The sequence below is a fragment of the Vombatus ursinus genome, unplaced genomic scaffold, assembly GCF_900497805.2.
Source record: "Vombatus ursinus unplaced genomic scaffold, bare-nosed wombat genome assembly UNPS02010769.1, whole genome shotgun sequence".
In the NCBI taxonomy this organism is placed as follows: Eukaryota; Metazoa; Chordata; class Mammalia; order Diprotodontia; family Vombatidae; genus Vombatus; species Vombatus ursinus.
In genome coordinates, this window is record NW_020950547.1 from 4052004 (window position 1) to 4069334 (window position 17331).

At 54.0% G+C, this 17331-nt stretch overlaps 1 protein-coding gene across 1 annotated transcript; it reads left to right on the forward strand.

The window, feature by feature from the left end:
• The first annotated feature begins 419 nt into the window (after window positions 1-419).
• ANKRD52 (ankyrin repeat domain 52) lies at window positions 420-17305 on the forward strand. Its single transcript, XM_027854934.1, has 28 exons — window positions 420-486; window positions 813-896; window positions 1175-1253; window positions 1357-1427; window positions 2337-2537; window positions 2803-2890; window positions 3042-3184; window positions 3437-3649; window positions 4020-4098; window positions 4456-4570; window positions 4701-4783; window positions 4889-5006; window positions 5231-5299; window positions 5417-5557; window positions 5643-5723; window positions 6442-6553; window positions 6717-6788; window positions 7105-7306; window positions 8073-8160; window positions 8258-8375; window positions 9187-9406; window positions 9617-9704; window positions 9815-9898; window positions 10032-10177; window positions 10475-10557; window positions 10855-10937; window positions 11125-11216; window positions 11607-17305. Exons 1-28 carry the CDS (start codon window positions 460-462, stop codon window positions 11855-11857), a joined length of 3231 nt encoding a protein of 1076 aa, XP_027710735.1. The 5' UTR covers window positions 420-459; the 3' UTR covers window positions 11858-17305.
• The last annotated feature ends 26 nt before the right edge of the window (window positions 17306-17331 follow it).

The window sequence follows — 17331 nt, forward strand, 5'->3', positions numbered from 1 at the left end:
GGGTCTGACCCGCCGCAGGGCTGTTTGGCCACCAGGGGCGCTGCGGTTTGGGGTTTGGCCACCAGAGGGAGCTGTGCTCTTGGGTTTGACTGCCAGGAGCGCTGCGGAGCTAGGTACGGCCACTAGGGGGCGCCGCAGGGTCGGTCGCGGGGCGCTGTGGAGCCAGAATTGGCCGCCAGGGGGCGGAGCGCAGCCAGGTCTGGTCGCCACCGGTGCTACGGGACGACGGTGGGGCCGGCAGGCCCTGTCGGGAGGTCCGGGGGGCCGGAGCTGCGGGGCCCGGTGTGGCCGCCAGGGGGTGCTGCCGGCTCCCGCTCGCCCGCCTCCCGGTAGGCGGGGCCCCGCTCTCCCAGCAGCCGCTACCGTCGCTGCCGCCGCCGCTGCCGCTGCCCCGTGTCCCCGGTGGAGCCGCCGCCGCTGCCGCCGGGAGCTCGATGCGGACGGAGCCTGGGCCGGGCCATGGGGATCCTCAGCATCACGGACCAGGTTAGTCACCGCGCTGGCCGCCGCCCGCCGGCCGCTGCCGCCACGCGAGCTCGGGGATGTGCGGCCTAGGCCTAGCCCGCGCCTTGGCCTCCCGCGGCCCCGGGCCCCCGCTTCGCGGCCCCCACCCCGGGCCGGGCCGGCTTCCCCTCGGCCCGCCCCGCCCCGCGCCGCCCCGCATCGCGCACACCCAGCCCGCCCGCAGGGCCGGCCGGCCCCGCCTCCGCGGTCCGCTGCCCTTGCGGCGGTGACAGGGCTCCCGCCGGACCCCTCGCGGCGCCCTCCCGGCCAGCCCCCTGAGCCGCCCGCCCGCCGCTCTCTCCCCGCAGCCGCCCCTGGTCCAGGCCATCTTTAGCCGGGATGTGGAGGAAGTGCGCTCCCTCCTCTCGCAGAAGGAAAACATCAACGTGCTGGTGAGCGGGGGGGCAGCCAGGCCCCCACCCCCTCCCCCGCCCCGGGGGGAGGCGCCCACAAGTGGGGGGCGGGGGGCTGGCCCCGCCCCGCCCGGGGCCCCGCCCGGCCTTCCCTCCCCCCCCCCAGGCCGGGGGAACCCTCCGCTGCCCGCCTTCTGGCGGGGTGAGACAGCATGCCCGGAACAGAGCCCCCAGCATCGGGGAAGGGGCAGGGCCGAGGGAAGGTGATGGAGGGATGGGCCCGGGCTCGACCCAGCCACGGCCCTTTCCTTTTCTAGGACCAAGAGAGAAGAACCCCTCTGCATGCTGCTGCATATGTAGGAGATGTCCCCATCCTCCAATTGCTACTGCTGTCAGGTAAAAGAGGAGTCATGGAGTGGAGGGGCCACCCGTCGAGGAGGGGCTGTCTTCTGCACCCTCGTTCTCTTTGCCAATCCCACCCCTCCCCGCTTCTCCCTAGGTGCTAATGTCAATGCTAAGGACACACTGTGGCTGACCCCCCTACATCGTGCTGCCGCCTCTAGGAATGAGGTAGGGTCAGCTAGGCACTTCTTCCCGAAAGGAATAGCTAAAGGAGGTGGATGGTGGAGTCTTATTCCTCTGTCAGCCTCCTTCTCTAGTCTCATCTCCTGTACCATCTGGAAAGTCAGATCTTGGCTCCTCCCTCCTGACCTCTGGGCAGGCTGTTTATGGGGGGCTGAGCTCTGCCAGCTGATTTGACGTCAGGGGCAGCTTAGCACTCTGCTGGCAGACTGCAGGGGGCTCCAATGCCAGGCCTAAATGACTCATCCCTCCCTGAGGGGCCACCCTAGAGCCTGCTCCCCTTTTGGGCCCTGGGAAGAGGAGAGGGCCCCTCCCAGGGCTACCCTGGCACTCGCCTGGCTTGAGCCATCATCCTAGAGGTCAGAGCCCTGTGCTCAGGAGGAGTTGCTGAGGCTAATGTATTGAGGGGTAGGGGGCTGACAACGTTTTGACTGGGCAATGAGGGTGGAGGTCATCTGTTTTCTTAGGTTGTTATTGAGGTTGATTTTAGTGGTTGTGGAAAGGTGGGTGTGTACATGAAGGTGGGAGGCTTTATTTTCCCTGGAATTCCCATGGGGGTAGGGAAGGTCGAGGAGTCTTTAGGATGTCTATATTTGCTTGGGGAAGGGATGTGAGGGGTAATAAGATTACCAAGATTGGGAGAATGGAGTTAGTTGTGCTTGAGGAAGGGTCTGTGTTTACCCTGGAAAGATGAGGAAGGATTAGGTGACTGGCAGTTGGTGTTAAAGTGGTTTGTGTGTTTTCTTAGGGGAATTGGGGGTAAGATCTTGTGGATGAAGGGATTCTGTATTTACTGGATGTCGTAGCTGTTTTCATTTCTGGGGTTAAGGAGCCCGTGCTAATTTGTCCCCTCACCTCCTGTTCTTTGTTCTTGTCCTGACAAATTCCCACTCACAGAAAGTACTGGGGCTGCTCCTAGCACATTCCGCAGATGTGAATGCCCGGGACAAGCTATGGCAGACACCACTGCATGTGGCTGCTGCCAACCGGGCCACCAAATGTGCTGAAGCCCTGGCCCCGCTGCTGAGCAGCCTGAATGTGGCCGATCGAAGCGGGCGCAGTGCCTTGCACCATGCCGTGCACAGTGGGCACCTGGAGGTATGGACTGTACTCACTGCCTGGGGCATCCAGACACTGTGGCTGTGGGGCTTGGTTTCCCATGCCCACCTCCTGGTCCTTTCCCTTTCCTAGTGTCTGCTTTCCCCACTAGTCCCTGTCCATGGTCCTTTCAGCATTTTGTCACTTCTCTCTTCAGTTTCCTGAGAAAGTGGAGAAGCTTTAGTATAAGATGGCTAGGGACAGGAAAGGGTGGAAAGGGACTTGTGCCAGGCTCTGAATGGAAGTGTCCCCTGTTCTCACACAGATGGTGAACCTGCTTCTGAACAAGGGGGCCAGTCTTAATGTCTGTGACAAAAAGGAGCGGCAGCCACTACATTGGGCAGCCTTTTTAGGTGAGGAAGAATCTAGATGGAAAGGCGTTTGGCCTACATAGGCATAATTTAGAACTTGGGAATTCTGGGGTAGGGTGCCTGGAACAGAGTTTATTCTCTGTTCTCTTTAGCTTTGCCTTGTCTCTGATCTTCTCCTCATTCCCCCCCTTAGGGCATTTGGAGGTCCTGAAGCTGTTGGTGGCCCGGGGTGCAGATCCTAGTTGCAAGGACCGGAAGGGCTATGGGCTGCTCCACACAGCTGCTGCCAATGGCCAGATTGATGTGGTCAAGCACCTGCTACGGCTCGGGGCTGAGGTCAGGGGGCTGGGGGACTAAGATCAAGGGCTTAAGAACTGTAGAAGAGGTTGTGTGGGGAGACAAGGTCAGCTTAAGGAAGCTTAGGTTTGGTGGATGTATGGGCACCAGGGAAGTTTGAGAGGCCAGTACTGACAGCCACAGATCTTGGGAGTTGGGGACCTAAGTAGGCAGAAACTGGAGCATTGGGATTCTGGGTTTCCTTGGCCAGGTATGCCATCCTCCCTATTTTGGCATTCCCCACCATTCCAGATCGATGAGCCCAATGCCTATGGGAACACAGCTCTGCATATCGCCTGCTACCTGGGCCAGGATGCTGTGGCCAACGAGCTGGTGAATGCAGGCGCTAACGTCAACCAGCCCAATGACAAGGGATTTACTCCATTACATGTGGCTGCAGTCTCCACTAATGGTGCACTCTGCTTGGAACTATTGGTCAATAACGGGGCAGATGTCAATTTCCAGGTGACTGGGAGGGCGGAGGCCCTGGAGTAGTGGGGAGAAGGGAACTGGTGATGGAATGTGGGGATCTGTTTTGCAGGGACAAAGATGAAAGATCTTGCTCAGACAAGCCTGGGAAATTCCCATGTTATTAAACTACTAGAAAGAGTTTCCAGAGTTTAAAGCCATAGTTACTCCCTCCCCTTCAGAACCTTATGCAATACTCGGCAAGTCTCCAGGGAAATGCCCAGTTGCTCCCCACAGTGATCACATTGAACCAGGGGCTCAAGGCATCAGGGTCTGCAAATTTACCTGATCTTTCTGGACCCAAGGACTGGTTCTTTGGGTGTCTGGCTTTTCTCTATTTTATACTGAGGGGTCTTATTTTCTACAGAGCAAGGAAGGAAAGAGTCCCCTGCATATGGCTGCCATCCATGGGCGTTTCACCCGATCTCAGATCCTTATCCAAAATGGTATGGACCTCAGAGATTATGAATTGTCTTCCTTTCCATAGGGATTCTAGATCTTTGGGCTTTCCAAAGATTCTATTATGTTGACCATTCTTGCCTGACTTCTTTCTTTTAAATAAATTTTATTGATATCTTTTGTTTTTACATTGCTTAAATTTTCTCCTATGTCTCTTTTCCTTTCTCCTTCTCAGAGAGCCATCCTAGATAATATAGAATATTGCCTATTTTCTTTCTAATTCTCTGTCTTATGATCAGGCACTTTCTATCACCTGACTTTTTATAGGTTTGCTTTCCAAAGCTTGTTATCAGCCTCAATCCTAAGGTTTGTTCTGTGTCTGAGTTAGTATATATCTTTCTCAGGCAGTGAGATTGACTGTGCTGACAAATATGGGAATACACCGTTGCATGTGGCTGCCCGTTATGGACATGAGCTGCTGATCAGCACCCTTATGACCAATGGTGCTGATACTGCCCGGTGAGCCGTCTCCCTCCTCCCCAGCCCTCAAAGCCCAGCCTAGGTGGTGCTGGGACAAAAGAAGTTGCCGCTCGCTCTCCCCAGCGCCTTGCTGACCCGAGGGCTGACTGCTGTCCTCTCCTTTTTCTAGGCGAGGCATCCATGACATGTTCCCCCTGCACTTAGCTGTTCTCTTTGGATTCTCAGACTGTTGTCGTAAGCTCCTCTCCTCAGGTACGTCCTCTTTGGATTTCTAGCTGGGGATCGGTGGGTAATAGTATCATCCCTTCTCTGATTATTGCCCAGAGGTCTGAACTGTGGAGATTTCTCCCCTCGCAGGTCAGCTGTACAGCATTGTGTCTTCACTCAGCAATGAACATGTACTGTCTGCTGGTTTTGACATCAACACACCTGATAACCTTGGCCGAACCTGTCTCCATGCTGCTGCTTCTGGAGGGTGAGTTCCCTTGCCCTTGTGCTCTGGGAAAGAGAACTGGACTGAGTCCTGCAGGTCATTGTTTCCTCTTGCCCAATCTTATTTCTTTGCTTCCAACAATGGAACCTGCAGGTAGGGAGTGCCAGCTGTTTTTTGTCCATTCAGGAGTTCCTTGAGTGCCTGCTTCTTCCTCAGAAAGTCCCAATTTCTTCTTAACCCTTGCTCATTCCTCCCCCTCTTTGCAGGAATGTTGAATGTCTTAATTTGCTGTTGAGCAGTGGAGCTGACTTGAGAAGGAGAGATAAGTTTGGAAGGTGTGTGGGAAGGGCTCGATGGGCCATGAGTATTGTACGGATAGCTTCTGACTTGGCTTTTAGCCGAGTTAAGAGGTTTTCATTAATGCCTTGCCTCCCCCTCCCCATCTCCCCTAGGACCCCATTGCACTATGCAGCCGCCAATGGCAGCTACCAGTGTGCGGTGACACTGGTGACTGCTGGAGCAGGCATCAATGAGGCTGACTGTAAAGGCTGCTCCCCTCTGCACTATGCTGCCGCTTCCGACACCTACCGGAGGTGAGTCTCCCTCTCTCACCGCCACACCCACCCAGCCAGCATCCTCCTCCCTCCTGTCCACACTGAGTCTGCTCTTTGTGCCTAGAGCGGAGCCGCATGCGGCCACCAGCCACGATCCTGAAGAGGACGAGCCACTGAAGGCATCCCGGAGGAAGGAGGCCTTCTTGTGAGTAGTTTCAAGGACCTCACAAGTCCCCACATCACCTATGTCCCTTGGGTCCTGTCTTTCTTGCCTGGGCTCCCCCTAGTCTGTTTCTCTACCAGCATTCAGTGCACATCGAGCTGGGCCCCAGGATCCTCAAGGAGTGTGAGGCAAGGAGCTCATGCTCCAGTTGAGATTGAGGTAGTATGATGGGTCTACACTTGTGCAATATTCCTGTCTGGAGTCTGGAGGTGCTTTTAAACAGTTACTCTGTTTGACCCTTCTGAGGCCTATGAAGGAGGCAGTGTAAGGCCATTGTCTCCATTTTACAGATGAGAAAACTGAGGCCCAGAGAGGTGGTGTGACTGACCTAGGGTCACATGGCCATTGAGTGAGGGAGTGAGGCTCTTCCACTCACCACTCTGCCTGTCAGTGGAACTGTAGCTGAGGGAGGCAGGAAATTAAAAGAGAGAAGACCAGGGAGGGCTGGTGTAGATGACAGGAAATGTCTTATGGACAAGCTGGCATCTAAGCTAGCTTTGAGAGAGGGCAGGGCATCTCAAATGTGGGGAGTCACCTGAGGGAAAGGAGGGAGGACAGGAGTGAGCACAACAGGTGAGGAATCAGCCGGACTGGAGCAGAGGGTGTGTCCCGGGGAGTAGTGGAAAATCATTGCCCCTATCTCTAGCTCGAGCTCTGGGTTCTCCTGGGGTCCTTCTCTGATATGCATCCTTCCTCTCAGCTGTCTGGAGTTTTTACTGGATAACGGTGCAGACCCCTCCCTGCGGGACAGGCAGGGTTACACAGCCGTGCACTATGCAGCCGCCTATGGCAACAGACAGAACCTTGAGCTGGTAGGTGGGAGGTAGTTCTGGAAAAGGTCTGGGAGCTAAAGGGACCTGACATGGCCTCCGGGGCCTCAGATCCAGAAGAGGCGGGGTTCACGATGAAGTGGGAGGACGCTGGGGGCATCCCTCAGGCAGCTCCCGATCCTCACATCCACTTCATCCTTTTCAGCTCCTAGAAATGTCTTTTAACTGCCTGGAAGATGTGGAGAACACCATTCCAGTCAGCCCTTTGCACTTAGCTGTGAGTCCTTCTTCTGTGCTAATTTGCACCTCCCTCATGGGACCATGGCCTTGGGTACCAGCACCCCCGAGTCCTCTTCCTAGCTTAGAGTCCTCTTTTTTTTTTTTTTGCCTTCTTTGGGGGAGTGGCCTTGAGGGCAGTAGTCTGGGTAGGCACCGACTTGGGAAAGAGAGTTAAGCACAAATGTCAAGCCTGTGGTGCCTAGCAGTTTAGGAGAGATTTTGTCAGGGCCCCTCCAGGGGGTAAGGGGGTAAGGGTAAGGGATTGACTGTGTACCTCGAGGACTAGCTCTGTTTTGGTTCCCGTGCTCTCCCAGGCCTATAATGGTCACTGTGAAGCACTGAAGACACTGGCAGAGACGCTGGTGAACCTGGATGTGAGGGACCACAAAGGCCGGACTGCACTGTTCCTGGCCACAGAACGAGGCTCCACTGAGTGTGTGGAGGTGCTCACAGCCCATGGAGCCTCTGCCCTGGTCAAGGAGCGCAAGCGGAAGTGGACACCCCTCCATGCTGCCGGTAGGGGCCTCTCAGAAACTCACGCAGCCATTCTGTACGATAGAGGGGTCAAACGGGTCAGAGCCAGGTGAAAAAGAAGTGGAAAATATTGAACAAAATAAATAAAAATACAGTGGAACATCGATAATGTTAATATGTGGTTTTCTAAGTCACCATGCAGCCTGCAGGCATCCTCATGTATGGCTTAGTGGCACCCCTTTTCTGTTTGACTTTGACAGCACTACTGGATACCACTGGCCTCAAACTCAAATAGAAGCCAATGCCTGCTGCCCACTTCTTGGCTTAGAAAACCAAAAATCAGCATTATCTGTTTTATTGTATTGTTATTTATTTTTGTTAAATATTTCCCAGTTATGTTTCAGTCTAGTTGTAGGAACTGGGGAATTTTTCAAGCCAGAATTTAAACACCTCTGCTACACCTTAGCAATCCCCTGTTTATGCAGGTCCAAAGTGAGGGTAGAGGCAATCTGGAGAGTACTAGAACTATCTTTGTCAAGTTCTGTGTCCATTTTGTTTGGTGTTATTCTGAATCACATTTGGGATATTAAGTTCCAGTGCTGGATCACTATTCTGTGTCCCATAAGGTCCCTTCCTCTTCTGACTTCCCCAGAAGAACCCTCCATACTGCCCCTCTTATGACCTGACTGCTTTTCTCTGGGACTTCTCCCCCTTTGTCTCTTTCCCTGGTCCCTTTTTCTCCCTCGGCCTGTCTCCGTTCTTCATTCCCTGTCTCCACCCTGCTCTGATATGCCTCCTTTTCCCCCAGCTGCTTCTGGTCACACAGACTCCCTGCACCTGCTGATTGACAGTGGAGAGCGAGCCGATATCACTGATGTCATGGATGCCCATGGACAGTGAGTGTAGGGGCTGAGGGTCCAGATGCCTTGGTTTATGGCAGACTTTCTCATCTCTTAGCCTGACACTCTTTCCCTTTTCCTGTCCTGCCTTCAGGACCCCACTAATGTTGGCCATCATGAATGGCCATGTAGATTGTGTGCATCTCCTGCTAGAAAAAGGATCAACGGCTGATGCAGCTGATCGCCGGGGTCGAACTGCCTTGCACCGTGGGGTGAGTGACAGATCTTGCTAGGCAGAGCCATGGTAACAGGTAGAAGATTTAGTTGCATGGGCCAACCAGTGTTCGGGAATCAATTTGGGGACCCCCAGTGTGGCCGTGGGCAGTGAGCCATCTTATCGTCCTCTAGGTAGGTTATTAAAACCTCCATTCTATTTTCCTGACATCCTGCTGGGAGACCACATAGTGTAGTAGAAGGAACATTGAACCTGGAATCAGGAAATCTTGGGTTCAGATATGGTCTCCAACACATTGTGATCATGGGCAAGTCATTTGCTCTCGCTGAGCTTCCTCCTCTCTCAAATGGGGTTATTAACTCTGGCAGAACTTATCTCGCAGGGTTATTCAAAGTGCAGTGCTTTGTAAACCTTAAAATTATATAATTATATATATATATATATGTAAATGTGAGCTATTATTATTATTTTTATAATGTGTGCTTATGTATGTAGCTCACACACTCGTGTATCCCCATCAACCCACTCTTTCCCCCTAAATACTCTTGACCTGTTCCATGGGACAGATGACTAACGGACTTCAAAGTTTTCACCACCTCATTCCCTGTACTTTCTTCCTCCTTAGCTCCCTCTCCTGGGCCCCTTTCTTCTTCCTCTTGTTGTTATTTGTCATCTCCCACGTCAGAGCCTTGGGATCGATCATGTTCGTGCCGTTTGGCTTCCACTGATAGACAGGATGGTGGGTGGTGAAGAAAAGGAGGAATTCACCCCAGCATTCAGTGGTCAGGGTCAGGTTCTTAGTACTCGGGGTGAGAGATAGGTTAACTACCCCTGTTGCTGGCTCATAGGCGGTGACTGGCTGTGAGGACTGCCTGGCTGCCCTTCTGGACCATGACGCCTTTGTACTATGCCGAGATTTTAAGGGCAGGACACCTATCCACCTGGCCTCAGCCTGTGGCCACACAGCTGTCTTGAGGACCTTGTTACAGGCTGCCCTCTCCACAGATCCCCTGGATGCAGTAGTGGACTACAGTGGCTACTCTCCCATGCACTGGGCCTCCTACACTGGTCAGGGGCCTGGGGATGGGTGGGCACTGGGGATTAGGGGATGGGACTAAGGCTGAATGTGCGTCAGGGCTGGAGACAGCTAAACTGAGACCTGGGAGTATGATGGGATTGATTTGGGAGAATGCTGGATTGCAGACTGGAAGGAGGGAGCTTCGTTCTTACTTTCTCCCGTGTTCTCCGTCCCTCCTTTCTCTCTTCGCCCTCATTCAGGACATGAAGATTGTCTGGAGTTGTTACTTGAACACAGCCCGTTCTCATACCTAGAAGGAAACCCCTTCACTCCTTTGCACTGTGCAGTGTGAGTGAACTCCTTCCTATCCCATCCCCAGAGGGCAGTGACTCAGGACCCAGAGGCAGGTGGTCAATTTTTCTTTCCCCTCAGTAATACTCCTTTCTCTCTTTCTTCAGAATTAACAACCAGGACAGCACCACAGAGATGCTCCTGGGAGCACTGGGTGCCAAGATTGTGAATAGCCGAGATGCCAAAGGACGGTGAGTGACCAAATCCTGCAGAATGATCACTTGGGCCCCTGTACTAAGTTCCCTCCACCCCCGTCACCACTAGCCTGACTCGCCTAGGCTGAGTAGCCTCCCCTGCTTTTTCTACTCCCTCCCCCACCTGCAGGACCCCCCTTCATGCTGCTGCCTTCGCAGACAATGTCTCTGGGCTCCAGATGCTGCTGAGGCACCAAGCTGAGGTGGATGCCGTTGATCAGGCTGGCAGAACGGCTCTCATGACAGCAGCTGAGAATGGGCAGACCGCTGCTGTCGGTGCGTGCCACGCATGCCCGAGGGGGAGCTGTGTATGTGGGAGGGCATGGGCAGAAGAAGCCCACCTGGGAGTTTTTCCTGGGCTGGGCTGGGCTGGCCTCTACCTGAGAGCAGGATTTGGGAGTACTTAGGGTAGGAGTATGTAGCTGATGATTAAGAGCATTGTAAGGAGAGATTGAGATGGTGGGCACATGTGTCAGGTAGGAAGTCCAGGGCCTATTAAACTTGAAAAGGTAGGGGTAGCTCTGTGGCCTTAAATTGTGTGGTTTGTGATGATCTTTCTCTTTCCCCCGGCAGAGTTTCTGTTATATCAAGCAAAAGCAGACCTTACTGTGCTGGATGGGAATAAGAACACTGCCCTGCACTTGGCATGCAGCAAGGTCGGGAGCAACATCCCTGAGAGGATATGGAACCAGGCATGGGGGGTGGGCAAGGGGATAGTGGCAGGTTGTCACGCCAGGAGAGGAGGCGGAAAGGGTCATTGGTTAGGTGGGTAAGACAAGGAAACTGGAAGCACCATGTTTGTAGATGTGTGGGTGTGGGTGTGGGTGTGGGCAGGGGGGGTTCTTGACACTGTGGTCACACTCAGGAATGCTTGTTGTCTCCCCTATGCTACCAACTTCGTTCTCCCTTTAGAAGCCATCCTTTTATGCCCTCCTTCCCCCACTTTTTCTCAGGGCCACGAGAAATGTGCCCTGTTAATCCTGGCGGAAACTCAAGACCTTGGCCTTATCAATGCCACCAACAGTGCACTGCAGATGTGAGTGTTCACACAAGAGGGCCTAAGGTTGGGGTGGCAGGTGGGAAAAAGAAAGGGGTACTCCCAGGGGCAAGGGGATCCCAGGAGGCCTGAGTGGATAACTGCAGATGCCTTACCCTTCTGGATTAACTTGCAAGGACAGCTGAGTGCCCCACTAACTTATTCCTCTTCTTTTCCTTCCTCCAAGGCCACTCCACATCGCTGCCCGGAATGGCCTGGCTTCTGTGGTGCAGGCACTACTCAGTCGTGGGGCCACAGTGCTGGCTGTGGATGAAGAAGGTGGGGTGGGGCCCAGAGCCCCCCCTGGGTTGGGGTCAGGGATACTATACTGGGGAGCTATTCAGGGTAGAGGGCCCGGGCTCCCCCATCACTCATTCTGGGGTCACTGAAAGGAGGCGAAGTGACGGGGCTTCCCTTTTGGGATGAAACAAAGGAGAGCCATCAGAACTCTCAGGAAGGCATGCTTCTGCTCCCTCCTTTCTTGCCCTCCTATTCCAGACACACAAATGTGTATACTCTTTCCTGGCTAAGGGTGCATTTACCTGCACACTTAATGTTCTAGAAAAACTTGACTGGCTGGGCTCACCTCCACAGATTTGTAGGGAGCCAGGCTGGTGAGGGAGGAGATTGAAGGGCCCATACCTCACTTTCCCCTGATGTGCCCTGCAGGTCACACTCCAGCCCTGGCCTGTGCGCCCAACAAAGATGTGGCAGACTGTCTGGCCTTGATCCTCTCCACCATGAAGCCTTTCCCACCCAAGGACGCTGTCAGCCCCTTCAGCTTCAGCCTGCTCAAGAACTGTGGCATCGCCGCTGCCAAGACAGTGGGTGGCTGCGGTGCCCTGCCCCATGGGGCCTCCTGCCCCTACAGCCAGGAGCGGCACGGCGCCATCGGCTTGGACGGCTGCTACTCAGAGTAGATCCTCCGTGGGTCTCCCCACACTGGTGACCTAATATCTTATTCTATTTATTTAGAAAATGTCTATAAATATAGGGCACTTTAAAGGAGAACACGACTTGGGTGATGGGGGGGCTGGGAGTGGGGATAAGTGAAGGGGAAAGGAGGGAAAGAGTTGGAGAGAAACTGCTCACCCCTCTGCCACCCAAACTGAGCAGGGTATTAGTGGGCTACCAGGGAGTTCCCAGATGCTCTTGGTGCCCCCAGGGCAGGCCCTTCTGCCAAGTAATCTGAGAAAATTACTAAATGCCTGGCTCCCCTTAGCTCTGCCCACCCTTGCCCCTTGTCTTACCCGCCTCTCCCCGACAGTCTGCTTTCAGCTCCACCCCTCTCTTCCTCCTCTCTCTCTCCCTCCCGCTTCTTCCCTTTTTGTCCTCTCTCCAGTTTTCCTGCCTCTGGAGCCAGGCAGTTACCTGTCCCCATCCTGATCACTGCCCTTCCTGCTCGGCTAGCCTCTCTACCCCCGAAGCAGTGAGAAGCCTTAATTTCTGGTACTGTGTGAGCACTCTGGAGGTGTCTCCCCACTCCCCTTAGGGGCAGTTGGGTGGTGGGGGGAAGACTTTTAGCACTGAGGCCTGGAGCTTCTTCCTCTCCCCTCCAGTCTACCCTGTCTCCCTCCACCCCCTCCGATTCAAATGCAAAACACTTGAAGCAACAACTACTGTACCTGGGACTCTGAAACCTGCTCCCTTCTCTCCCCACTTCCTCATATGCAAATCAAGGGCTGGCTCTGCCCCCCTCCCCCGGCTTGGCCCGGCTTGGCCCCCTCACCATGCACTTTAACCTCGCTTCTTCATTTTAGCTCCTTTGGGGGAGAGCATCGCTGTGGCTTCCCTCCTCCTCAGCTCTCCACTTAGGCTCATCATGAATTTTTAAGTAAGCATTCACCCTGTAGTAGAAGAAACAGATGAATTTCCTGTCCATTTCAAAGCCACAGCCCTCTTGTATTCCCTGTGTATGTTTCAAGCATGTGCTCGTATGTGCGTGTGGAAGGAGGGCCTCCCTATCCATAGTTCCTCTGGGCCTCCCTCTCTGCCTCTACCGTCCCCTTATGTCCAAGAACACGCCCACCCCCAATCACTGCAGATCTGAAGCCAAAGATGGTGGGAGGGGCAGGGGCAGATTAGAGCCCTCCTCCAGAGCTCGGGCCCTTGGCTTAGAAGTGGGAAGGCAGAAGAGAGCCCCTGACTCCCAGTGACAGGGGCGTGTGGGGGAGGGCCAGGGGCTGCACTAACAGGATTCCTAGAGCCCCACCCTCAACACCAAACTAGGGAAGGTGAGGGGGGCAAACTTTTCTCTAAATGTAGCATTGAATTTGGCCCTGGTCCCCTTAAATGCCCTAACCATCCCTCTCCCAGCTAAGCCTCCCAGAGTATTCCCCTGAGCCCCTCCATCCAGTGTTCCCTTCCTCACACGCAATACCTCAGCCAGGAGCCAAGACACATAACTTGAACAGAGGCCATGCCCCTTCCCCTCCCTCAGTATCCCCCAGTTGCCATCAGTATTGTTTCCCAAAAACTAGAGTGGCCTCGTTTACATAGTGCTTTGTCTCCCCACAGAGAAACACAAGGGCCCACCCCACCCCCAATCTTGCTTGCATTCTTCACAGTTGTACTTACTTTTCTGTTTTAGACTTGTGTTCTGCCATCTCTGCCTAGAATGATGTTGGGGCATTAGGGGACATCCCAGGGCCCCCTTCCTCTGCAACATCCCCCAACTTTTCATGTATCCAGTTCTCTGTAGCTTGTCTGAGACCTCATCTCTGCCATTCCTCTTGGTCTCTTTGTGTTCCCCACTATCTCTGTCCCCCTTATTCTCTTCACCTGCCCCCCCTCCCCAATCATTGTTCTAAAACCATTTCAAAACTTCTAAATGACCATTGTTGGTGAGAAGGATTGTGCAGCTTTTAGTTTTCGATCCTGTTAAAGCCAAAGGGCCTTGTGCTGCCCCTTTCCCCTATGTCCTTCCCACACTCCCTCCTTCCCTAAATGACAATCAATGTGACCTCTCTCTAAGGGCTGCAGCCCCTCCCCTCAAAAACAATCCCTGCTTGGCTTTTCCAAGTGCCCTCGCCCGGCCCGCTCTGCTGATTTTCTTGGAAGCCTTCTCACTCTCCCTCCCCATTCTCATTGTGACGCAGGGAGTTGGGTGGAAGGGACAACCCAGGTTCTCCAGAGGGGCCCATCTGTGTGTCAGTCGTGTTCTCCTTTATTGATGCTCAGCCACATCAGTAAGAATCTGAGTGTCTGCAAAGCGCCCCATTATTTTGCTAAAAGAGATTTCTGGTGGCTGCCCCTTCAGCACAGTGTCAGCATTGCTGGGGAAATAAGGGAAACTGTTTGCCCCTCCTCATGTCATTGGTGAGGGGGCCTGGGGGATGAGCAGCCTCCTCTCCTTATGCCAAAGGAAATTCCCTGCCCCGCCCTGGGCTCCCAAGTCCCTGTTGTTTTTGAAGCATCTTGTCCCATACTCATGGCCACTGCATATTTATTTTAATTTTCAGGGTTTTTTTAAACCTTTTTGACTTAAACGGGTGTGGAGAAATTAAACAAAGGCAGAATGGCCCCCAGTCCTTCTCCAGGAAGGGGAGGGAGTAGACATCTCTTTCCCCTTCCTTCCCTAGGCTCTCCTCCCTCCCCTTCCTTCCCCCCCCAAAAAAAAGCTCTAAAGCACTTGCTTCAAGTAATAAGCACTTTTTGTGGAAAAAGCCTCTCTAGAGAGGTCCTGGAGAGCAGCCCCAGGGTCCCAGCAAAGAGCGCTATGGAGGATACAGACAAAGGAAATGGGTAGGAAAGTGGAAAGACAGCTAATGAGAGCCAGTTTTTAGTTTCTGATTTTGGGGGCTTTTCTGATCTGAGGGACATTGGGCAGTTGGAGGGGAGGGTGCTCCCTCTCCCCAAAAAAGAAAGGCACAAATTGTGGGTCCTGGTAGAACAGATAGAGACCAGGGTCACTGCCACTTGTCCAGCTGAGACTGATGGGGCTTCCTCCCCCACCCTGCAATGCCCGAGCCATAGGACTGCTGAAAACCACTGAATGTACAGCCCAGGTTGGGGGGGGGGGCAGCCCATAGGGGAGGGGCTTCTATTCTTCTTGTTTGGTGCTGTGGGGGGTGGGGGAGATAACACTGAGGGACTCCCACCCCCAATAAGACTTGTGTTTCTTGGGGTGGAAGAATGGAGGAGGGCCTACCTTCCTTCATTTCACCCCAGGACCCTTTCCCTCTCTTCACCCCCTCCGTTTAGACTGTAAGTCCAGCTCACCTTTGCCTTCAATATGTAACCAAAGGAAAACTCAATACTGTTTCCACCAATGTCCACCAATGTTGCCCCACTGGACCACCCATACGTTCCCTTGGCCTGGAAGGGGAAATGAGGACATGAGGGCCATGGGAAATGTTCTGCAGAGCCCCCAGTATCTTCTCTAGAGTCCTTAAAGCGATCCTGAGAGCTGGGCTGGAGAGCAGGGGAGGGGTGGTCAATTGGAGGGAAGAAGGTAAATCTGAATATTATGCACACAAGTGTTTCTTTGTTAACAACAGCTCCAGCAGACCTCATGTTCCAGTAAGGAAGTCCTTCCCTCCTTTCCCCTCCTTGGCCATACCCAACCCTGGTCCCCAGTGTGTGTTAAATCCTCTCCCCCTTCCCTGATTCCAGCAAAGGAAAATAGCCTTACAGACAATAGCCCAGAAGCCCCCCCCCGGGGGGAACAATAGTTTGGGGATCTCCCCACCCCTATCTTTTCAGAATGTGGGGGATGGGGAGGAGAACAAAGCAGCCCCTTCTTCTGCCTGGTAAAAGTGGTTCCAGCCCTCTCTGTCCAAGGGGTCCTTAGCATGGTCAGGTTGGCACTCCACTGGAGAGTAAGGGTCAAGGCAATGAATACTTGAGGTCCAAGGCCAGAGGTCTGAGAGGAGGGTCTGGCTTGTCTCCCCCAAATCCCTTCCCAGAGAAGTGACCAAACGCCAGGTTTGGGGAGGGCAGGGGCTGGGAGGGGTGGTAGTGGGGGGTGCTGCTTTTTTTAACTACTTGAAGGTACTAACTCCAAGGCTGCTGTTGCCCATTTTTGTGAAGTGATAGAAACTGTACCTAGCACTTGGGAGGGCACGTACTAGTGAGGGTGGATTCTTCCCAGTCCCAATCCTCCCACCCCCCTCACTCCCCCTGGGCCTGAGCACTGGACTGCCCATTCTGAGCCTCCCTTCCCCGGGGAGCCAAGAAAATTGTCTTGGCTCCTGGGGAACTGGCTCCCCCTCATTCTGGGCACCATCTCCAATTGCACTAAAGTAGCTTTGTGCCAGTCTTGCCCCCACTTCAGGGTGGGGTCTCTGCTTCCAAACCCTGCTCCCCACCCTTAATCTCCTCGTCCTTTTGTCACACCTGGATATCTCGGCATTGTGTATGTGTCCAGGGCCAAGGGAGGGGGGAATCTGGCTGGAGAGGGGTCAGTTATTGAAGATAGGAAAAGAATGGAGAACAAAATCCTTCCTGAAGCCATGGGAGCCCAGGAGTGAGGGTATCTACCCTCAATGCTATGTGTCTTGCAGATGTGCCAAATTGGGGTGGGGGTGGGGATGAAGTGGGGCTGCTCTGCTAGCGGCTCCTTCCCCCCAAGGTGGCTCTCTCAAAGCAATACAGTTCCCCCTTCCTGGGAGCCAAGCAAGACAGGGGAGAGGGAAGAATGGGGCCTGAGGATTTCCTCATGTACAGCTGTGTATATGGGGGCATGAGAGTGTTCTTTGTATGGTGCCCACTGTGGGTGTCTGTGTGTCTGCTCCTCTCCCCTCATGACCTGCATGACCTGTGATGCTGCAAACACCACCATCCTGTGTGCAGGTGTGTTGGGGGGCAGAGGGGATGTACCACGTCCCTTACTCCCCCCAACCCCACCCCGTGACCCATGTACTCGGTCGTAGGAAGTAAAGAGAACTGAGCACAATTCACTGGATTCTAGTTGAATCTTTCTCTAAGCAATTGTCACACCTGCCTCTCCTCCCTGCCCCACACCCACCCCATGGTGCTAGTGTTGGAATTGGGGAGGGGTCTGAGGGAGAGGGTCTAAAACTACTGGGCAACAATACCGGTAGAGATTCTGCCTGGGATGCAAACACCCAGAGTGTCAAGGGCAGCATGGGGAGAGGGGGCTGGGAGGGGCATCACATGTAGTCCCCCTAGCCCTGGGGTAAAGCACAAAGACTCCCTGCAAATGGACATACCCATGCCCCCATCAAACCTAGGTTGGGGGTGGAGGGACAGGTGGAAGAAAGACCCCTCCTTTCCCTCCCCATGGCCTCCTGCTCTGAGCCTCAGGCCAGCCCTTGGTTTTCTACCCTCTTTTGGTGTGAGAACAACTGTTAAGTCATCATGGCTTTGGGATGGGTTCTGTTTATTAAAGTCCTATTGCTCCTGTTGGCCCTGTGTCCGGCCTCTGTTCCTG

Coding starts and splice junctions, on each gene's coding strand:
- ANKRD52 (XM_027854934.1), top strand. CDS start 460: ATGGGGATCCTCAGCATCACGGACCAG. Junction 1,254..1,356: donor CCAATTGCTACTGCTGTCAG/GTAAAAGAGGAG, acceptor GCTTCTCCCTAG/GTGCTAATGTCAATGCTAAG. Junction 8,161..8,257: donor GTCATGGATGCCCATGGACA/GTGAGTGTAGGG, acceptor TCCTGCCTTCAG/GACCCCACTAATGTTGGCCA.